This window comes from Spermophilus citellus (genome assembly GCF_964194105.1).
Source record: "Spermophilus citellus genome assembly, chromosome: 10".
Classification (NCBI taxonomy): Eukaryota; Metazoa; Chordata; class Mammalia; order Rodentia; family Sciuridae; genus Spermophilus; species Spermophilus citellus.
Genome location: NC_138197.1, coordinates 51,565,906 through 51,590,195, shown reverse-complemented (window position 1 = coordinate 51,590,195; position 24,290 = coordinate 51,565,906). Strand labels below are relative to the sequence as shown.

The following is a 24,290-nucleotide window of genomic DNA, read 5'->3' as shown; positions in this document are numbered from 1 at the left end:
TTATTTGAGGTTGACTCTCTGTGATTTCTGCTTGTTGTTTTGCTCTTGCTCTAATATCTGGATGGGATGCTGTTGGTCTCCTTGGGCACATGTTTCTCTGTGAGTGAAATTGTTGGATGAAAGCATATATCAATATGTTTTCCAAAGGGGTTGTTCCAATTTGCATTGCGACACTCTCTTCATTCATGTCCTATGTGGCACTTGATTTTGTATTATTTCTTAATTTTTGCCAATCTATTGTGTGTGGAAATGGTGCTCAATAATCTTAATAATCTTCCCTGATTAGTCAAAGAATATGAGCATTTTCCCCACTTGTTGCCAATACATATTTATGTATGTGAAATGCCAGTTTTAATTCCTTTGCCTGCTTTTCTGAGAGTATGCTTTAGTTATTGATTTGTAAGCATTCACCTTCAGATGTCATGAATAGTAGTAGCCCTATGTTGTTTTGCAAGTCCCTGAATGCTGAGTGTAGAGGCAAAAGGGGCAACATGTGGTTATAGGAAGACTAGTTAGGAAGCACAGACTTCCTAATGAACCATCATTGCATGATGATAACTTTATAAATATATTTAATATATTGATATGTTTCTTAGGTTAAAAATAAATATCAGAAGGGAAAACAGCTCTTTTCCTGCAGAATGTGAAATATTGGCTTTCCTTCTAACACTGCTTCAAGAAAAGCTGATCTAAATTATCTTCTGAAGATATCTGCTTTGTACATTTACCAGGGTGGTTGAAACCTATTGATGTGTAGGTGTTATTTTTATGAAACTGTAACTTGCTGATCAAATTGGCTTCAAAGTAATCATCTACAGAATTAATGCTGTATTTAATTTGCTCTTTTAAAAACTTGTAGAAGGTCGGAACTGAGTATTCATGTCAACCAAAAAAGCTGTGCTGGTTTTTGTGCCACTGAGCATTGCCATACCCCAATATACGTCATCAGTTATACAAATCTTCCCCAGACTGAAGCTTTTTTCCCTTTAATCATTAAATGCAATATAATAGCATCTGTTTACTTAGCACTTATGGCTAAGAACAAAAATATAATTTTTAATCCTACAGTGTGGATATTATTATCCAGAGGTGGGGAAACTGAGTCTCATAGCAATTATGTATATTTCTTGCCATCACAAAGCCAATAAATGCTGGACCCAGATCTGAATTAAGTCCACTGGTCTCCGAAATAGTATCCTTTCCACCAAAGTATACCATCTTCCAATGCAAGAAGCTTTTATAAATTGAATTTATTATATCTTAAACTGTATATAGGCATTATTTAATTCTTGATACATCCGCTAGAAGCTGAGCCTGTGTAGAACTCTTCATTTCAGACCCCATAAATATTTTTCTCCTGTGTGAGGAGATCCTAAAATTAATTGTTGAATTTATTAAAATTCAGCTTCCTACTTTTGTCAAATATTTGCATTGATTGATAAGTAATACTCCCTGTCCTTTAGACACAATTTCTTTGTAGAATCTTTCTAGGGCGAAGTCTTTCTCTTGAATGCTGTGTGTGTGTGTGCGTGTGTGTGTGTGTGTGTGTGTGTGTGTGTGTGAGATGTTGTGGTGGGGTATCTTCCACCACATTTTTCCTTGTCAGCTATCCTCAGGCAGATGCCCCTCTCACAGCCCTGTGAGCAGCACTCTCTTAGTTATAGATGAGGAGATCCCAACTTGGAGCCGAAGGACTGCAAGAGACTCCATAGAAACAGGAAGTAAATATAGAGCAGGACAGGAAGTCAGTATAGAGCAGGATCTTACCTCCCTGTAAGTATTGTTCCTCACCTCCTGTCACACCACCTGCCAAAGTTGTACCCATGTATCAACCTTTACTAAATGATTGTGGAAACATCATTTAACATCATCATTAATTGATGTTTAATTTCATGATGTTTAATTAAATAATTAATTAAACATCATGAAACATCATCATTGTGGAGTCACATAGCATCCAAGGACAGAGCTTTAACACAGCAAACTGAAGAGGCCTTTTTCTGTTGTCCAGGAGGAAGACCTCTTCTCCATTGCAGTTCATATTGTTATTCAGATCAATGTCAGTTATGTCATTTATTCCCATCTCCTCCTGCCTTCTGCTTTCCCACTTTTGAGTTCTCTGGGAACTGCTGTAAACCGAGTCCATTACTGAACTCATTGCAACACAGTCTGCAGAAACTTTGAAATTACTACTTGAAATTCCATTTTCCTCAGCCCTCGGTGTGTGCACACGCTCACATTGGCAGCATGGACTCCATTTTTTCAGTCACAGATAGTATTCTGGTAGGTTTATCTGCTGTGTACCAGGGGATTATGGGCTTGATTCTGGTGTTGTGTGCCACTGCCAGTTGACTGTAATTTTATGAGATAGGGATTTATGATGTGTGAGTCTGGTAGTGTTTCTTCAGTAAGGAAATGATATCTAAAGCTGGTCTGCAAATCTCTGCTTGTTTACTCTCCTCTCAACTTTTTACCATTCTGTTCTGAAGATGAGATGAATATTGCTTACTCAGAGAACTAAACAATACAAGCAATAAAATTCATTCTCAAGTACTATTGGTGAAGGGTTACATAAGGCCTTAGCTTTTGAATTTAAACAGACCCTGTTTGTAAAGTGGTTGAGGTGGGAGAGTTTGTTGAATTTGATGTCATTCAGTATGCTTCCTGGAATTCAAATACAGAAAGACTTTTATTATACCCCAAATAAAATAAATACAGTTTCCTTCACTCCTTATTGTTTATGGGGCACAGAATCATTCTCTAATAAAGCCTACTCAGCTACCCCATTTACCTTGAGGCTTGGATATTTGATAAACCTGCATCGATTACTGAAGTCATTCATACCCAGCATCATCAATAAAATGCTTAAACATGATCATATTTAAACATTTAAATTTCACAAATGGAATTCAATGATTTGATGAGGATTATCTAAACTGCAAACCAGTACTGAGTGTCTCAGCTATACATATATAAACATTGCTTTAGCACATGGTGCAGAATTATTTTTTGTACCCCCATTCTTGTTCTTGACACATGGTAGAAATGTAACGAATGTCTTTATGATTGCAAAAAACAAGGAGAGAGGGAATTTGGAAGTAGACTTCCATTGTGGTACATGAATAATTTGTTCTAAAATTTTCCAGTCTTTTATTTTTTCACAAGGCCCTTTAGTAGCATTGTTGAGGCATCCATATGTTTTTTCAGGATTATAATGATTATCATTGTGCTGATGAAGAACATCTTGTGAATATATATAACAACTGCTGTTGAAATGTGTGTTTCTCATCTTAAAATAGCTGGTCAAAAGCAACAGAGAAAGAGATGGGCACCCACTTCTCGGACTGAGACCAAGACATCCAAACCATTAGAAATCTACGTTATAGGAGATTGTCCTCAAAGCAATTCCCTAAAGAGGTAGTTGATTATAATGATGGGCCTGGTTGCAGTTATTACAATTAATTTCTTTAAAATGAGATATGGACCTTCCCCCCCCCCCCGGGAATTCAAATGTGGGAAAATATCTAATCAGATGTACTATCATTAAATCAAAAGATTATGGAAACACCAATTATGCAACTACCTCATTTAATGTTAAAATGACACTGTGGGGAGTAGAGGCACATACAATCACCTCCTCACAGATCTTGACCAAGCTGATTAGTAGCTAAACAATAATCTTTAAGGAAAAATCCTAAATTAAACATCTTTAGTTTGTAATTTTTATTCTCTTTTGAATTTCCATTTGAGGCTTTAGTTTTTTAAACTGCTGGTTAGGGTGTCCCTTCTTCATAATGTTGTGATTATGTTGTCCACAATGGAAAAAAAAAATAGAGTATTTTCCCAAAGGGATGGGAACAGATGTGAAATCGGTTCTTCAAATGTTACATCCTTGAAGTCTTCATTCCTAAGGCTATTAACTTCTATTAAGGCAAACATTATTATGCTTTCTCAAAAGCAAAAGAAAATCTTTAGTCCTTTCTAGGATTAATAATTTTTTTATTATCCTTTCCATCCATGAAAGGCTGTAACTTCTGAGTTGCTTAAGTTTTGATACATCGGACTCAACAGGGAGTGGCCAGGAAAAAACCAATTCTCCTAGATATTCACAGACTGTCAGCATGACTTCTCTGGCCACAAAAGATGTCTTTTTATGGAGATATTTTGTTGTAATTTCAGAAGGTGGTTGTTAGTTATCTTGGCTACAGTGCATTTAGCACATCTGGGATGTGTTCGCATAAAGACGTTGGCTAAAAGCAGTGTCTTGTGGCCTGGGATTGACTCTGACACTGAAAAGACTGTAAAGAACATTCCTGGCTAGTTGGCCTAACCCAACAAAGACACCTTCCGTGGGAGGCCCAGTCAGGAATTCATTTTGGATTTGAACAACCAGTACAGTTCTACCTTCTCAGTTGTAGTAGAATTCTTTTCAAAATAGCTTAATGTGCTTTTAGTTTTTTCCTGAAGTTCCCAAATTGTGTCTGAGACAATCATTTACAGTGCTGGCACCAGGATTTCTGACAAGGGTTCTACAATTACTTTATTTGAGTTAAAGTAATTTGGGGGGAATGACTCACATCTAAGCAACCACCACAGTAACCCATCACAAGCAGCACAGGCCACCAGGAAGCCCCAAGGCAAACTGTGACACAGACTTGCTTCTCATCCAGCAAATCAGAACTTGATAAATGACAACATAAGTCGGTTCTGCTGAACTGGTGATGTGGCACTATTGGAGTTTTCCATTCTTAAGGGAGAACGATTAAGATGCAGCAGAATCCTGCTCAATCTACATCTCATTTGGTTTTAGCACCAGAGTTTGTCTGACTTGAAAACTATGTTTGAACCAATGTAGAATTTTTTTTTTTTCCAACTTTAGTTGAAGTTGTAAGATACATTTTGAAGGGGGGGTGGTACTGGGGATTGTACTCAGGGGCACTCGACCACTGAGCCACATCCCCAGGCCTATTTTGTAGTTTATTTAGAAACAGGGTCTCATTGAGTTGCTTAGCACCTCACTTTTGCTGAGGCTCACTTTGAACTCGCAATATTTCTGCCTCAGCCTTCCGAGCTGCTGGGATTACAGGCGTGCACCACTGCACTTAGCATAAGATTCATCTTATATAGTGAAATATATGTATGCTTTGGACTGATTATTATATGCATGCTTTAGACCGACAAATATCTAATTCCAAGGACTGGCTATTATTGGAAAACTTAGGCAATTTATCATTTATTATTTTTACTTTTTTTGTTAGATCTTTATTTTACTTTTGTGGGAAGGTTTGGTATAAAGTGAGAAGAAGTATGTGAAAGGATGAAGTTATAAGCTCTTCTATGATCTGGATAATATTAATACTAGCATGGAGAGCATCAGATACATAAAACTTACACAACACTTTGTACATGCTGGGAACTGTCCCAAATATTTTATGTAATTTTAACTATTTAATGCCAGAGAAACCCTATGATAGTTGGTGCTATAATAATTTCATTTGATTGAAGGAAAGAAGGCCAGAGTGGTGAGGTAACTTCTATAAGAGCCCCCAGTGTTTGCAGCATTAAGAACAGAGATAGACAGAAGCCACCCTTTCTATGATATTCTGAGTGTTACACAGAATAGTTAGAAAATAATCTGATGAGGCTAGAATTGCATAAGAAGAATGTTGCTCATTTGGCTTTGGTGTTTATCATTCTGATAGATACTTGTGATTTTATTTTCCTGAAGAAAACTTTAAAATATTGACAAATATAAGCATTATTTTAGTTTACTGCAGGACAGTTCTGCTCCATGATTGATTTTAAACAGTTTATTCTTCTAACAAGTTACAGAGAATTTTTAAAAAGTAAGAAGTAGTTTTACTTTTCTTCTTTTTTAATAAAATGATATTTGTTTCTTGGAATAGTGTGATTAAAAGAAGTGAGTAAGATCCTTACAAAGACTAAAACGAAAGTAGATCATAAGGATCCAGGCCTCTACCCATATTAGGTTGTCTTCCAGACACCAACTCTGATTTGACCTGTGCAATTTCAAAAAAAGAGGCTGGATCTTCCCACCTGACAGTTATATTCATTAGGGATGCACAAATGGTATCATGCAGGATCTGTGGGGGTGAGATTAGGTCAGCAAACTGTACTACCCTGGGTACAAACCAGCGCTTCAGTTCATATGAGCTCATGTTTTTCATCCCAATTATAACTTCAACCCCATTGTTAATGAGTCTAAAGGCATCACCTTCTGCTATAATGAGATACACAGGAAAAGCCCACTTGATTCCAAAGAAATGTTTTATTTTTCTTTCCCTTTTGAAAGGACTATTCTTCAGCCATATAGTACTAATTCAACTCAAAGGACTTTCTCATAAAACACACACACACACATCATAGGTATTGACCATTTTCATTTCTCATGTCTCCTCCAGATAGCCTTCTTACGTTTTATAAGGAAAAGTAGAGATGTATTCAGTGAGGGAATAGCTCTTATATCTCACTACTTCTTGTGAGACTAGTTATCTCCTTTACTTAATACACTCCATATGGAAAAGTCTTCAAGGAAGAAAACATGAAATAAAGAGCCATTATAGGTGTTTGCGTTCCAAGAATTAAATCAATAAAAGTCACTATAAAGATAAACACCTGCCATCACTGAATGTCTTCTAAAATTCATGGCACAGAGCATTTAGGACATGTTGTTCACCGTGCACAGGTCAGTCTGTTCCATGAGCATGGCTTAGAAATGCATATGTGTGTTGATTTTATATCCTGCCACTTTGCTGAATTCATTTATTAGTTCTAGTAGTTACAATGAAAACTACATAACCCTAAAGAGAGAAGTAGAAGAAGATCTTAGAAGATGGAAAAATATACCCTGTTCATGGATAGGCAGAACTAACATCATCAAAATGGCGATATTACCAAAAGTTCTCTATAGATTTAATGCAATGCCAATCAAAATCCCAACGGCATTTCTTGTAGAAATAGATAAAGCAATCATGAAATTCATATGGAAAAATAAAAGACCCAGAATAGCAAAAGCAATTCTAAGCAGAAAGAGTGAATCAGGCGGTATAGCGATACCAGATTTCAAACTATATTACAGAGCAATAGTGACAAAAACAGCATGGTACTGGTACCAAAACAGGCGGGTGGACCAATGGTATAAAATAGAGGACACAGAGACTAACCCACAAAGTTACAACTATCTTATATTTGATAAAGGGGCTATAAGCATGCAATGGAGGAAGGATAGCATCTTCAACAAATGGTGTTGGGAAAACTGGAAATCCATATGCAACAAAATGAAACTGAATCCCTTTCTCTCGCCATGCACAAAAGTTAACTCAAAATGGATCAAGGAGCTTGATATCAAATCAGAAACTCTGCGTCTGATAGAAGATAAAGTTGGCTCCGATCTACAGATTGTGGGGTCGGGCTCCAAATTCCTTAATAGGACACCCATAGCACAAGAGTTAAAAACTAGAATCAACAAATGGGACTTAATTAAACTTAAAAGTTTTTTTTCAGCAAAAGAAACAATAAGAGAGGTAAATAGGGAGCCTACATCCTGGGAACTAATTTTTACGCCTCACACTTCAGATAGAGCCCTAATATCCAGAGTATACAAAGAACTCAAAAAATTAGACAATAAGATAACAAATAACCCAATCAACAAATGGGCCAAGGACCTGAACAGACACTTCTCAGAGGAGGATATACAATCAATCAACAAGTACATGAAAAAATGCTCTCCATCTCTAGCAGTCAGAGAAATGCAAATCAAAACCACCCTAAGATACCATCTCACTCCAGTAAGATTGGCAGCCACTATGAATTCAAACAACAACAAGTGCTGGCGAGGATGTGGAGAAAAGGGTACACTTGTACATTGCTGGTGGGACTGCAAATTGGTGCGGCCAATTTGGAAAGCAGTTTGGAGATTCCTGGGAAAGCTGGGAATGGAACCACCATTTGACCCTGCTATTGCCCTTCTCGGACTATTCCCTGAAGACCTTAAAAGAGCATGTTACAGGGACACTGCCACATCGATGTTCATAGCAGCACAATTCACAATAGCTAGACTGTGGAACCAACCCAGATGCCCTTCAATAGATGAATGGATAAAAAAAATGTGGCATCTATACACAATGGAGTACTATGCAGCAATAAAAAATGACAAAATCATAGAATTTTCAGGGAAATGGATGGCATTAGAGCAGATTATGCTTAGTGAAGCTAGCCAAACCCTAAAAAACAGATACCAAATGTCTTCTTTGATATAATGAGAGCAAGTATGAACAGAGCAGGGAGGAAGAGTAGGAAGAAAAGAGTAACATTAAACAGAGACTTGAGATGGGAGGGAAAGGGAGAGAAAAGGGAAATTGCATGGAAATGAAGGGAGACACTCATTGCTAAACAAAATTACATATAAGAGGTTGTGAGGGGAATGGGAAAATAAACAAGGAGAGAAATGAATTACAGTAGATGGGGTAGAGAGAGAAGATGGGAGGGGAGGGGAGGGGGGATAGTAGGGGATAGGAAAGGTAGCAGAATACAACAATTACTACTAGTGCATTATGTAAAATTGTGGATGTGTAACTGACGTGATTCTGCAATCTGCATTTGGGGTAAAATTGGGAGTTCATAACCCATGTCAATCTAATGTATGAAATATAATATGTCAAGAGCTTTGTAATGTTGTGAACAACCAATAAAAAAAATGTAAAAAAAAAAAAAGAAATGCATATGTGCATGTGAAACCTTCTCAGAGTCAACTACTGTGCTTACTCAAGACCTAGCACAGGGCTCATTGTAAACTCTTGGAGAGGAAGGTTATATCTTATTCTTGTAGGATAATGTCTAAAATAATCAGCACCTAATGAATATTTGTAGAATGAAGAAAACAGGACCTGTCTATTAGTAATGATGTGAGCCAAGAAAGGCATAGAAAACTTTAAGAAATGATCACATAGTTCAGTTTGTTAAAATATAATGTCTAAAGACACAGACCATTGTCAAGTTCAGGTGGGGGGTAAATACATGATTCCGTAAATTTGAAGCCTAAATGATTAGAATAATTATTATCTCTTTAAAATAAATAGAAATCTACAGGAAACCATGTTTAACAGAGAATGAAAATTGAGTTTGAGGTGCCTGTAGAATGGCAGTCAGAGATGAGAAAATCTAAGTGGAAACAGATTGAAGAGCTTAAGAGAGCAAGATCAAGGCTGGAGGAGACACAGTTGGCCTTCAGATCTGCAGAAGCGATTGCGCAATCAAGGATCAGATGAAATTGCAGATGGGGAAGGGAAAACAGAGAGGCAAGCACAACAAAAGAAATGAGGGCAAAGCTTGAGAACCAGAAAAGGAGAGAGAACCAAAGCATGAAAGAGAGAAAGAGTGATAAGAGACACGTGTCACTACATAAATTGAGGTGTGCTTGGGGGAGGGCTGTACAGGAATGGGAAATGGCTTGGATTTTGTAATCAAGAGTAGAGATTAGATCAGCTGCCTTCCCTGCAGGATAGGAGTGACACCTTAGTAGTTACATTAATTTAAATAGTTCAAACAAGTGTGGGTTATTTTTTTATATAATGAAGGAACATTTTATTATTAAGTATACAGGAGTCAAAAAGTTGATTTTTTTCCTAGTATTATTTACAAATATAACTAATTTAAAGTACATATTTGGTGAAAGTTTTTATTATTTTATTCCAGTATCTATAATGAGCATTTTTTCTTTATTAAATTATTTATTTTTCTAATTTGTTATACATGATGGCAGAATGCAATTCATTTCATATTACACATATAGAGCACAATTTTTCAAATCACTGGTTGTACACAAAGTGTTTTCATACGATTCGTGTCTTCATACATATACTTAGGGTAATGATGTCTAACTTATTCCACCATCATTCCTACCACCATGCCCCCTCCCTTATCCTCCCTCCCCTTTGCCCTATCTAAAGTTCCTCCATTCCTTCTATGATCCCCTCCATCACCATTTTGAGTCAGCATCCTCATATCAAAGAAAACATTTGGCCTTTGTTTTGGGGGGATTGGCTTGCTTTACTTAGCATTATGTTTTTCAACTCCATCCATTTACCTGTAAATGCCATGATTTTATTCTCTTTTAATGCTGAGTAATGTTCCCTATCCATTCATCTACTGAAGGGTATCTGGGTTGGTTCCACAATTTAGCTATTGTGAATTGTGTTGCTAGAAATGTTGATATGGCTTTGCCCCTATAGTATTCTGTTTTAAGTCCTTTGGGTATAAACCAAGGAGTGGGATAGCTGGGTCAAATGGTTGTTGTATTCAAAGTTTTCCAAAGAATCTTCATACTGCTTTTCCAGATTGGCTGTACCAAGTTGGTGCAGTCCCACCAGAATAGCCAAAGCAATCCTTAGCAAGAAGAGTGAAGCTGGTGGCATTACTATTCCAGACCTTAAACTATACCACAGAGCAATAGTAACAAAAAAAGCATAGTATTGGCACCAAAATAGACCTGTAGACCAATGGTACAGATTAGAGAACACAAAGACTAACCCACATAACTACAGTTATCTTGTATTAGACAAAGGCGCCAAAAACGTACATTGGAGAAAAGACAGCCTCTTCAAAAAATGGTGCTGGGAAAACTGGAAATCCACATGTAACAAAATTAAACCTCTATCTCTCACCATGCACAAAACTCAACTCAAAGTGGATCAAGGACCTAGGAATTAAACCAGAGACCTTGTGCCTAATGGAAGAAAAAGAAGGCCCAAACATCCATCATGTTGGATTAGGCCCCAACTTCCTTAATAAGACACCTGTAGTGCAAGAATTAAAACCAAAAATCAATAAATGGGTTGGATTAAAACTAAAAAGCTTCTTCTCAGCAAAAGAAACAATCAGTAAGGTGAATAGAGAGCTTACAGCTTGGAAGCAAATTTTTACCCCTCACACATCAGATAGAGCACTAATCTCTAGGGTATATAAAGAACTCAAAAAGCTAAACACCAAAAAACAAACAAACAACAACAACAAAAAAAAACAAATAACCCAGTCAATAAATGGGCCAAAGAAATGAACAGACACTTCTCAGAAGAAGATATACAATCAATCAACAAATATATGAAAAAAATGTTCAGCATCTTCTAGCAATTAGAGAAGTGCAAATCAAAACTACTCTAAGATTTCACCTCACTCCAGTCAGAATGGCAGCTGTTAAGAATACAAACAACAATAAGTATTGGTGAGGATGTGAGGATAAACAAGTATTCTTTAAATAGTATTTTAAGACCATTCTTTCTATTAAATTAATAATAACCTCTAAAGGAGATTTGGAGTTATTGTATTTCTTTTTTTCTTTTTTGGTACTGGGGGGTTACCACTGAGCTACATCCCAGCCAGCCCCATCCCCCCACCCTGCCACCTCTGGTTATTTTCTTAGAGAGTGTCTTGCTAAGTTGATGAGACTGGCCTCCAACTTGCTATACTCCTGCTTTAGCCTCCTGAGTCACTGGGATTTCAGACGTGTGCGTTAGTGCCTGGCTGTGTTTCTTATACATGTGAAAGAAATTATATTTTAAAATATTACATATAAAACATACTATAATCAGTACAAAGTTGGAGACTTAGGAATTTTTGAATTGCATGTTTTATAAAGAAATACAAGGTCTTTTGCCCACTGTCTTTTGAGTAAAACTTCTTAGAGTCTGAATACAATTCATTGTTTTATCAAGCTTAATTTTATGAGTGGCTGATGTATACCCAGCTTTCCCCCAACTCTTTTAATAAGCTTTTCTAACTAAGTCTTTGTGTTTTAATTCTTGAGGTGTGTGTTATTCTGTCTACTGATATTCTTACCAACACTGGGACCTCCAGTTTTTATAGTATTTGTGATTTTTCTGGTACAATCTACCATATTTCATTTTATTTTATTTTATTTCTGGGATAAGAAAACTTATTTTTAAAATTGCTTTATTGAGGAATGGCCAGCATATAAAAATATTTATATTTAATATATATAGTTTGATGAGTTTAGTTAGGGTAAATCTGTGAAACCAACTCTACAGTCTAGGTCATAAGCCCATTCATAAGTTCCAAATTTCTGCCCTTCTTCATTTGTTATAAGAAGTAAAATTATTATTTTGGTACATATTTATGATTTTTTGCCTCAGAAAATATTATTGGATATATAATTAAGATATCCATATCTCAACACATCTTCCATAAAATATACCTTATGTGGCATTTTAATATACTGAGATTTTCTACTTTCATTAGAAAAAGACACAATAACTAACACTTTTCCTATTTTCTTATTAGGGTAGCATATTAAGAAAAATACTCCTGAATCGATACTTCAAAGGTGATTATGGAGTTGGTATGAATGGACACCTGACAGGAAACTATGCCAAAATTGCACAAGTGGGAGGTGAGGCTTCTCTGTTTTTTCATTTTAGGATTCTCATGACATTTTTTTTTATGTCAGTCTTTCGTATTTCACTTGAATGGCACAAATATAATATATTCATTTAAAAAGCACTCTTAAAAACCTTTGTGCAGTTTGGGGTTCATGAAAAAAACAGATTTGAACATTGTAATTGATTTTGCCTTGTGATTTTGAAAAAAATAAGTAAATCAAGTGTGTAAATAAAGGACAAAAAAGCTGTTTTTTTTTTCTGTTTTCTTAAAAAAAAATTTAATCACACTTAAGTACAAGTGTCTGACCTTTAGCCAAAAGTTCCATTTTTATACACCTTTGGTAATTTTCAACTCAGTTTCCATTATGTTGAACTATGTAGGAAAAAAGGCTCAATGTTAAATATTTTTTATGTTGTAAGGATTTGAAAACATTGCATGCTAGTGTGTCTGCAGTTAAAGTTTGTTTGTTTGTTTTTCCTAATCACAGGAAGCTTTTCGGGACAAGATTCAGATAAGACGGGGATTTCAATGTCTGATATCCAGTCTCTGCTGGATAAAGAGGGTGCATCGGAACTTGTCATTGATGTTATAGTAAACACCAAAAACGACAGGATTTTTTCAGAAGGCATTTTACTCGGCATTGCTTTGCTTGAAGGAGGAAATTCACAAACACAGGTGCCTGTTTATCAATCATGGGCCTTACATTTGTTATTTGTATTTCTTCTTTACTTATCATAGCAACCAACCAACAAACAAAAGGAAGAGCCTCACATTTTCCTTATAAATTTATTTAATTTGATGTAAAAGCTACAAAACTTCACAAATTATTCCATAAATCAGAACATCCTAAGAAACATCATTCTGACATTAGACCAGGAATTCCGCTACAGTGAGCGATCTGCTCACCTGCACACAGAGGATCTGACCACCTTCTCTAGAAGGTACACACTTCCCTTGGAAACTCCTGCCAAGTTGCACACAGGCCTCTCCACGCCCACAGGCAATCAGGCTTCGCTAGCCTGGGATCTAGGAAGTGTTCCCAGAAAACACAGGCTGCCCTCTGGCCTTGCTGCTGCTGCTCAGTAACCTGATCTTTCTAGATTTGCCTGGGTGAACAAGCAAAAATGTAACAACTGCAACTCATTGGAGTCCGAAACCCACTGTCCCTCTTCATAGCAAGCAGAAGCCACATCTGATTCAAATCTGGGATACTTTTCTTTAGCTAGCCATTGAATATGTCGAACAACAGGAACTTCACTATAGGACACATCCAATGGTGAAGCTTTAGGAACAGAGGCCTCATGAATAGCAAATGGCACAGTGACAAAAACAAAAACAAAATCATCTCCAAACAATGATATTTCTTAGTGGGGAAAAAAGAAAAGTGTTGAAAGTTCCCATGGTATTAAAGCTACAGCACAGATTCCTCTGAGGGAGGTTGAAGCAGTAGGTAATGGAGGGATTTGAGTGGATTTTCTTGGAAATTATCTCATCTTCTCCTACCAGATATTCAGTTGGGAGTTTCTGAATAATTATCTAGGCTACTCCATTAAATGTAGACATACAATAGGAGTGAAGGATTTCTTGACATCTCTAGAAGTGATTCTTAGGCTTAACAGTATGTTCTGGAATCCTCTGTCTGGACCACTGAGGGTTATCAGATGGGATCATTCTTCATCCTCTGTGCATATTTGTACTTACTGATGTCTTCATATTGTTGGAGAATAAGCCAACACCAGTCAGAAACTGTATATGCCACTTTTTCAATTCCTGGCAAGGTGGATAAAGATTTCCTAGATTCCTTCATAACCAAAACATATTTTAGTCCTTATTTTCTTGACATTTCTGTGGCATTTTGTCACTGGTGACTTTCGTTTTTTTTCTTGAGACTTTTTCATGCCTTGGTCTTGGGATACCCCCTTCTCCAGCTTCTCCTCCCACCTTCTACCATTTCTTCTTAGCATTCTGTGAAGATTCCTCTTCCTCTGATTAACTCCTGAATCCTGACATTCCCCAGTTTCCTTGGACCCTCCTCTTTTATTCTACTTGATCCCTAACTGAATCTCATCCATGTTCACATCTTTAATTTCTGCTCTATGCTGATGATTCTCAGTTCACTCACTGAAGTCCTAGATGCTGCATCTAAGTATCTTCCAGAGATCTTTACAAGCTGTTGAACAATGTCTTAGGCTCAACACATTCCAAATGGAATCCACTATTATTCTCTACATGCCCATTCCTCCCTGTGCATTGTCTCTTTTGATGACTAGCACTGCATCTATTAAGCTGTCTACACAGAAATCAAAAGCCAGGGGCTGGGGTTGTGGCTCAGCAGTAGAGCACTCACTTAGCATGTGTGAGGCACTGGGTTCAATCCTCAGCACCACATAAAAAATAAATAAATAAATAAATAAATAAATAAACTTTGTGTTCACCTATAACTAAAACAAATATTTAAAAAAGAAAGAAAGAAAGAATTTCAAAAGCCAGCCTTCACCTTAACTTACCCTCACTCACCCTCACTCTCTTCCTGGATATCCCAGGATGATCAACCTCTGTGATTCGGTCCTCTTAACATCTTTCATATCCATACTTTATTTTCAACCCCTGCTTGTCCAACCCTCCTACAGATCCTTCTTATATTTTAATGAGTTGTGAGGAGAAGCCTTCCAAGAAGTATCCTCGCTTCTAGTTTTGCTCTTCTCCAAATCATTCTCCCTATTTCTTCCAAGGATATCTTTCCAAAACCTGTTATTGCCTTGCTTCTGATCATTACCTGCCCCGCAAAGGCAAACTCCCTACTCTAGTCCATCAGAGCCTTCATGATTGAATCCTGTCAACTTTTCTAACTTCCCACTTCCCCCCTCTGTTCTTTCTCTTTCACGCCAGCTACACTAAACTCTTCAGCTCCCCAAATATGTTATTTTTCGTGCTTTCTCTTCACCTCCATAGATTTATCATGGAAGCCTTTTCTGACTCCATGTCCCTTTGGGCGGAATTGATTGCTAGTTGCTGAAGGGCCCTCTGTGACCTGCAGACATCTTTAGCGGTACTGCCGCTTTATTGGGCCTCTTCCTGTGTGCTTAAGACTCTGTCTAATAAATTAAAAATCCTTAAAAGTTGAGACCATATGTTCTTCTTTATATCTGGCATTATATCTGACTCTATCTAAGAGTACAATAAATAAATGCTCAGGAGTGAATGTATCTACAAATGGTCCCAGTCAAATTCTTCCTCATTCATAGTCTTTCTTGTCTGGGTGGGGCATTTGGCAACTGCTCCCTAATCTGAACTTCCCTAGCACTGGTTCTTTAATTCTTACTTGCTGCTTTGCTTGTGCTATCTTGTTTTTTTTTTTAATTTTTTAATTTGTACTGCACCCTCTCTAATAAAATTCAACTTCTTAATATAGAAGATCGGGTTCTATTCTTTGTATCTATAGTCTTTTACAGCTATTTAATGGATATTTGTTGATGAAAGATTATTAAATTACATTTGTATGTAACAAGTTTCTTATAAGATGACCTATGGCAATCTCATTTGCTAGGCTTCCCCCTGGTCAGGTTCTTCAATTAAGTACATCATTGTGTCACCTAAGTGTCATCTGTGTCCATCTGGCCTCAGAGGTCTAGTTCATATTAGCTGGAATCCTGAACCCTGCACTATTATAGACTGAAATGCATCCCTCCCGAGGCTCCTGCCAGTCCCCTGGGGGTTTTACATTCTCACTGTTTCCTTAGTCACCAGTGTCCTGAATTTTAGTTCATGGATTATCTTGGCAGCCCTCCTTCTATTATTGAGATATGAATCAGAGCCCCTTCCTTAATTTCTACCTTCCTAACTATATAAATCAATTTATGTGTTTAACATACTTTATTAAAGATTGGTTGGTGGATGATAGAAGAACTCACATTTCAATTTCAAATACTAATCATAACAATAGGAAAGAGAAATATCTACTAAATCCCAGGCACCACTCTTGGTGGTTTGTATTTATTGGCTAATTCTCCAACAACCCATAGGGCAACATGAATTCTTACAGAAGAAGAAACAGATAGTTCCAAACTCACACAGCTATTTGGTAGAGTCAGGATCTGAACTCATGCAGTCTGACTCCAGATTCTGTAATCTTAGCCACAATAAACATCTCCTTTCTAGAAATCACCTTCTATATCCTCAGCCCTGGAAGTGTCACTGGCTGACTCACCTTGCGTCATACCCTTGTCCTCTCTTGTGTTTCTAGTTCATTATTTCACTTCTCTTCTCAGCCCTTCCATTTTCAGTCTGCCTCCTCTTCTTTGGGGCCAAATCCTTCCTCTGTCACACAAATGTGTTTATCCATTACCTTTGGCTCCTAAAAAGGACCTGGCTTTCCCCCTTATACACTCTGCAGCTCCCTAAGATACTTTCCCAAGCAGAAACAATATCTTTATTGTTAAATCCTTACCTGTCTGTTGAGATTATAAAATTGTCTATAAAACATACTTTTAATTTTCTTAAACTCATGCTGTTCAGGATTGTAGAACCGTGGATTTTAAAAGGTATTGTCTATGTAAATGATCTATTGTTTTGAGTTTATATTGCTATTTTATAATTTAGTGGTTTGGAGTCAATATCTAGATTTAAATCCTTGCTCTACTACTTACTCATTATGTAATATTGGGCAAATCACTTACCTTTGCTAAATCTCATTTTATTAATCTATAAAATGGCAAAAGAGCACCTGGTACATCACACTGTTGGACTGAAGGTGCCCATGATGTGATATGAGTGAGACCTCTACATCAACTGTAAAACCCTGTTTCAGTAGAGCCACAACATTTCCATATCTTCTTTACTAATATATTGGGACCTCCTTCCACCTTCTAACCATATTGTCTCAAAATTTTAGGGCTTAAGCTTCAGCTTAATTTGTGGAACCACAGAGATCTGTGAACACTTTGTTTATCCTTTGAACCAACAGAACCAGCTTGGCTGTTGGGCTGCGGTTGCTATGGTTACTGTGACTTTTGGCCTGCTGCCTTGAGGGTTGCTCGCCCTCCACTTGGGAGCTTCCTCTTGTGTGGGTGGAGTAGGCATCTCATGCTTCTAAATTCACTGTGCATATGTGTATTGCCACATAGAAAATTGCAAAACCCGATGCCGTTGGAGTCTCACATGTCCCAAGACCTGCAGGTCATGGTTCCAGGCACTCCTTTAGGAGAGCATATCTGAAACAGTCAAATTCCCCAAAATGGCCTGTTTAGATTTTCTTATTTTGGACTATGGACACAGTTCTCCTTGATCTAGAAATCATTGTTTATATATATGTTTTCTTTACACTACCTCTTGTTAAGCTTACAAAAATCTCTTTTTTATCATTATAGTCACATGATTATTATCTTCATTAAATTTTTACTATATTTCTCTTATTTATGTTGTGACTATCTCATAGATTTATTATTAATAGTTTATAATTTCTCCACCCATTTCAAATTCTACCTTCTCTGGAGTACATCACCTTTCCTATCTCTTACCCCTTCTTCTGAATACTTTCATAAGACATTGATCAGACAATGATTAGAGTACATATTTCTAAGGCTCAGTATTTCCACATCTTACTAAGATAATTTTATCATATTTTTGATGTTTAATCCTTTCTACATCATTATTCACTATAGAGCAGGATTTATTTTAAGTTGGATTTGTCCTAGACCCCATGTGAAGCAATGTAACTAATGAGTACTGAAAAAACTTAGTGCCTATTTATCAGTAGGTTCCTATGAGTGAGGTTGTCATGGTAACCATTCTAAATTAAATGTACTGTAATTTAGATAAAGAGAAAAATAACTCTTCATAACTTAACATAAGCTCATATTTTAAACAGGGTAAACATTGGACTTATGGATTTTTTTTTTTTTAAGATTACAAACCCATGAGTGCAGGGATTGTGGTTGCTTTTCCTTTTTTGTTCTATCTTTAGCACTAGGTAGAGCTGGCACACAGTAGGCATTCAGTAAATATGTGTTGAATCAAGGTATGACTTTATAAAAACATAAAAATCAAAAACTCTTTTCATACAACATCTTATAATAACCTTATAATTTAAAAAATATAATCGGTAAGAATAACTGAAATAACACATTAAAATATGTTTTTAGTAGAAAGTGCTAAGTAAATAACTAGCTATTATAAGTTCTCATTAACTAGTACAAGTGACTGAAGGCTGTCAATTTATGAAGTAATAATGGGTAGCATTTTAAATATGTGCTTTTATCTATAATGCTTATATTCACTTCCTGCATGAAAACAACTATTCTTCTCCTCTTGGGTATTGATATTTTAAAATATGTTTTCTTGCAGAGTTCCTTCTACAAGCAGTTGCATGAACAAAAAAAGTCAGAAAAATTCTTCAAAGTTCTCTATGATCGAATGAAGGCGGCTCAGAAAGAGATAAGATCAACAGTGACAGTGAACACCATCGATCTAGGGAGCAAAAAGAGGGATGAGGACAGTGAGTTGATGACATCCGGCCCACGAGTGAGAGGTAAAGAACTCTTTGGCTCTTGGGGAGAAGAGGGTGAGAGAAGAAGAGACGGCAATGTAGCATTTAAACATCTCTTGTCCTTATAGTCTCCTTTATCTTGGCCTAATAATCGCCTCTGTGGCTCTGAACGTGAACTTCCATCCATAAAGAGTTTTGTTCATGGGCCTTGCAGGAGCAAACTTAGATGAGGTTTAATCAGTGTGAAGCAATCGGTGACATGAGAACTCTTTGATTTTACTGTGGCATGTGTGGTACACAACAACTGCCTGAAACCTTTAGAGTCACCATGAAAATTTAAGATTTGGAACAAAATTGGTAGCATTAAACTCTATTAACAAAAGAATCTTGGTATTTGAAATGAAAAAATTATCACAATATTAATTACAAGTCATAAAGATGTTAACATTTTGAAGTTTGTCATATTTTCCCAACCTTCTTGTATGTAATAAGTTCATAGATTGTGTGTGTGTGTGTGTCTGTGTGTGTCTGTCTTTCTGATATAGATATCAGAAAATTCTAAAATTGGCTAAGGATTGAAATCTTTTCTCATGTTCCACTGCAAATGTTAATTTTTTATTTCTCACCTCAAATCCCTTATGAGATAATTGTTGCATCTCTTGTCAGATAATTTTTTAATACAATTGTTAGAGAATTTGGGTCTCTGGTTGTCTTTCTTTTATTTTAATTAGAAAGAAAATTAGTTCAGAAATATAAGAATAATACTTTATTTTCAGTAAGAGATTCATCACTACATTTAAAAGAGGGTATGAAAGGGCAGTTAACAGAAGCTTCTTCGGCAACATCTAAAGCATATTGTGTATACAGAAGAGAAATGGATCCAGAAATAGACATTATGTGCACAGGCTCAGAGGTGGGAAACGTGGAGGAAAAATCTGCAGAGGAAGTAACAATGAGTCCCGCAATTGCCATCATGCAGCCAATCCTGAGATTTCTTCAGTTACTGTGTGAGAATCACAACCGGGAGCTGCAGGTATTTGTTCTGTTTTGTGTGAAAGCTGAGAATAAGCCTGTGGTTATAAGTAATTAAACTCAAATAAAGCTAACAAGTAGTTTGGGAGAGAGATTTGGAAAGATAATCAATAAAGCCAGCAATGCTTTTCTGAAATGGAAGAAAACTTTTATATCTGCAAAGAAAAATGAGAAAAAAAGTTCCTTGATGCATGAAAAAATCAGATGCACACATTATCATCTTGTGTATCCACAACTCAATTTTTTTTTAATCCTCAATGAGCTTCAGTGTTCTTGCATTTGTTGAGGAAAGTCCAATTGGTCTCATCTATGCCTTTCATGGTTTTGAGGATGCTGAATATGTTTTGTTTTTATTAGAAGCAAAGTTAATACAGAGAAGGATTTTTTGCATCAATGAAGGTTGATACCTTTGTAAATGAGTACAGTGCATGTCTTAATATCTTCTTTGCTACATTGTCCTTGGTCAGACAGATGAGTTTAGGAGCCTAAGAATTTTGACTTTTTTTTTTTTGCATTATTTGCTTATGTCACCATGGCAAAGTCATATGAAATGTTGAAATCCTTGATTGTCCTGATTGAAGGTGAGTGAGTATGCTTACCTGAGGCGGTTTTAGTCAGCAGACCATCTCAGGTCCAGCACACCTTCCATCATGCCAGCCCAGCCACCCTTCCAGGTGGTATGGCTGGCAAAAGAATCTATTAATGAATTCTAGTGGAAGTGGCTGAAATTTGCAGTGCCTCTTATCTTCCATTTTCACTATAGGTGTTTCTAAGACCACCTGTCCCCAGTAGAGGACAGTGGATTATGAAGTTGTGTTTTCTGGTGAGGATCTAGAGTGCAAGGGCTCTGAATTGGTGGGATATGGTAGGTTAAGATATATTGGACTAAATGTCTTCCACGGGGATGAGAAGCTCAGGAATTAATGATGTTGAAAGTCATTACTCTTGTGAACCATCCCTCCAACTTGGGGAGAGCTTCTGCAACATGGTTGGCAAGCCAATCCAGAAGCATTCCTTCTAGAGAAAGGGTGCTGGATATGTGCCTAAATGCTTGTCCTAACCCGTCCAGTCTGTCAATGTAGGGAACAGATGTATGGAATGTATAAGAGATTATAGAATTTTTGATTGGACATTTTCCTGATAGGAGTATGGGATCAAAAAATATAGGGAATTAGTACATGTAAAATAGTTTTAAGAATAATAAATGGTAGAAATAAATTCAAATGATTAAATTAAATTAATTAAAACAATAAATATAAGCAGTATATTAAGAAATAAAACTCTTCCTTCTTGCTTACCATTTCACTAGGCTTATTCCTCAAGAAAATCACTATTAATAGGTTGTATTTCCTTGTAGAAATTTTTGTGCCCATGTAAATGTTGATATGTGTGTAAACCTTTTATTAAAGAGAATATACATTTCATAGTATCCTACAATTTACTTTTTTATCAATTAATATACTTTATTACTAACATATATTGTTAGGCTATGCTTATCAGTATATACTGATGTGCCTCATTTTATAGTCTCACAATATATCAGGGTTTGGATGTACTATTATTGGTTAAGCCAGTCACCTTGCCATGGGTCTGATAAGAGATTTTGCTATAAAAAGCAGTATACAACCTCTTTTATATAGATTTGTGTTAACTCTTTGAAATTTTTGACAATGCTTCCATGTGCTATCATTACAATCAACAAATAATGAAGCGGCATTACCTGTCAGGGACCCTTTACTTGAAATTTGATTATTTCTCTCTCTTTAATGAATTGCTTTTTGCTTTTACTTTCTTCTTCTCCTTTTCATACTTATTATTTCTCCCTTACTAAGTTGTTTTAAACGGGTGACATTGAGAAGTGTTCATTATGAACTGTACAGTTGATACAGAAGCTTGAGCTAAAACCTGTAGGCTTTTTTCCCATCTTAAACCTTCGAGAAAATTAGCAAATGTGAACACTTTCTTATAAAGAGCATTTCCATCCCTCACTGCCTCAGGGATATTTTTGAGTTAGAAAAACACACATAGAGAGGGAATCTTGAAAGCAATTAGTATAGTTTTTTTTTTAACCCCTGTGATTTATTTTCTTTTGCCCTCAGAACTTCTTGAGAAATCAAAACAACAAGACAAATTACAACCTTGTCTGTGAGACCCTCCAGTTTTTGGACTGCATTTGTGGGAGTACAACAGGTGGCCTGGGCCTGTTGGGTCTCTACATCAATGAGAAGAATGTAGCGCTGGTCAACCAGACCCTGGAGAGCTTGACTGAATATTGCCAGGGTCCGTGCCATGAAAATCAGGTAATTGTGAAAGCAGTTCCTCATGCAAAAGTAGTCATGACTCACGAGCAAAGGGCCAAGTTAGGGAAGCAGCCAACCTATGTGTACATTTGAAGGATTTTTCTTCTTGCTTTGCCAGACATTTTTACTTTCCTAACAAAACATACAAAGACTGAATTATAGAGTAGTGAATACTGTGCCATATCTTTATTTAATTTCATCATAAAAGCAAATTCCCATGAAAACGTTCAAGATAAAAGTCAGAATTACTGAACAAAAGGTAAAATATGTCTCTTCCCCCAATGCTCAGTTTTCATCTGTAGTGAATCTTTCCAGGATTGTAGAATAAACTTCCTTTTGCCCTACTACTGGGGGTAGTGTATATTCTCTTTTATATTCACAGTAAAACTTATGAAGGAGATGTTATTGCTCCTATTTTGCTGATGAATAGGTTCTGACTCAAGAGATTAAGTGACTTCTCAGTGTCTCGGAGTGCCAGAACTGGTTAGTTGTGGAGTTGTTTCTAAAACTCAAGACGTTAGATTTTGAATCTAAATAGAGTGCTCTTTTGACTGTATTAATTTTGGAGGGTGGCACAAAGTTCAATACTGTTTTCTAGAATGTAGGTTTCCTATTCCATTTTTGTTTTGGATATCAAGGACACATTATGGGAGAAGACATAACTTTTGGTGAGTAGAGGAAAGAGGAGCCAAATGATATTTTTGCATCCACACAAGCTTTATAGAGCTACCAACCTAAGCACAGGCTTACGCAGGAAGAGTTTTCCAATCATAGACATTTCTGGATATAAATGTTAAAGAAGCCATTGAGAACAAACATCACTTGTTGATAGAATGGAAATGAGAAAAAGAAATTTACTTTTGTATTGCAAATTATATACACATATAGAGTGCCTATGTGTGTATGTAGGAACTTATACTCCACACACATATACATTATAGGTACATAAAACATGTAAACAACATAAAACGTAAACAAGTAAAACATGAGAATCACTGACATAAATAATTTGTTATAGGGATAATTCTTCCTTCTCTGTAAGGCACATGTGAGTTTGTGAATTTTGCCCTGATTTTTTTTGGATTCTGTTTCAATTTCCTAGGGCAATGATAATAAGAAAACCTAATGGTTAATTTATAAGTTAAGGAAAAATATACAAATTTAGAGATTTGGTTTTGTTGATAAAGCCATGTCTATCTATAACAGAAAATATGTTTGCCATGCACTTCTATTATTATTTCATGGGCAGCCTATTAGAATGTACCCAACTCTTGGTCTTATAAGAGGGTGAAGTTGAGTTTTGAAAATAATTTATTAATACCAAGTAAGTTCTAAAAGTAAAAACTAATAATAAAATAACTCTAACCCCACATATAATTTCCCATGCTCTGAAAATGTATGGAAAGAAAGAAGTTTGCTAGCAAATTCTAGAAATGGACTGCAACTAGACTCCCTTTACACTTAGTAAATATTTCATGGGCAGAAGAACCTAAGGAAATCATGGGAAAGGTGGATGGAAAACGCCTTTCCTCTGTGTCAGGGGACTGACAGTTTCCTTGTATGAAGGAAAAATAAGGCCTATCCTAAAAAACAGTCATTTCAGACTTGTCTTGGTATTACCCTTTCTCATTTAACTCAGCAAGTTTTCAGATTTTTTTCAAACTCTATGGCAAGGTTCTCCATTGTAACATAGTCCCACGAATCTAGCCCTCAAACCTTTTGAATCTTAAGTTCTGTAAACTTAAGTTCAGAACCCTAGCACAGTAGATCTTTATCTTCAAAATGTGCATATTTATGTCTCGAGATGTTTTATGGAACTTCCCCAATCAAAAATCTCTCTATAGATCACCCAGGTTTAAGAAATCTGTCAAAATGTTCCCTTATACACCATAACTGACAGTGTGTTCCCCCCACCAAATATTAGGAGATTCCCACATCATCTGTCTTTGCTGCTGTCCAGCACATGCACACCACCTCTCATCACCAATTTAGCATTAAGTAGCACCTAAATTAAAGTGCTACATCAGTCCTATAAAATTTACTTACAGATCTCCCTTTTT

At 36.4% G+C, this 24,290-nt stretch overlaps 1 protein-coding gene across 4 annotated transcripts in view; it reads left to right on the top strand.

Moving 5' to 3' along the window:
- Positions 1-24,290, top strand: part of ITPR2 (inositol 1,4,5-trisphosphate receptor type 2) — a 502,163-nt gene that overhangs the window by 328,478 nt on the left and 149,395 nt on the right. For all 4 annotated transcript variants that reach the window (XM_081311949.1, XM_081311950.1, XM_081311951.1 and 1 more), the window contains 5 exons: positions 12,316-12,424; positions 12,902-13,089; positions 18,757-18,940; positions 19,675-19,931; positions 22,030-22,230. In XM_081311949.1, coding sequence (XP_081168075.1) covers positions 12,316-12,424; positions 12,902-13,089; positions 18,757-18,940; positions 19,675-19,931; positions 22,030-22,230 — 939 coding nt within the window. The remainder of the gene's footprint in view (positions 1-12,315; positions 12,425-12,901; positions 13,090-18,756; positions 18,941-19,674; positions 19,932-22,029; positions 22,231-24,290) is intronic.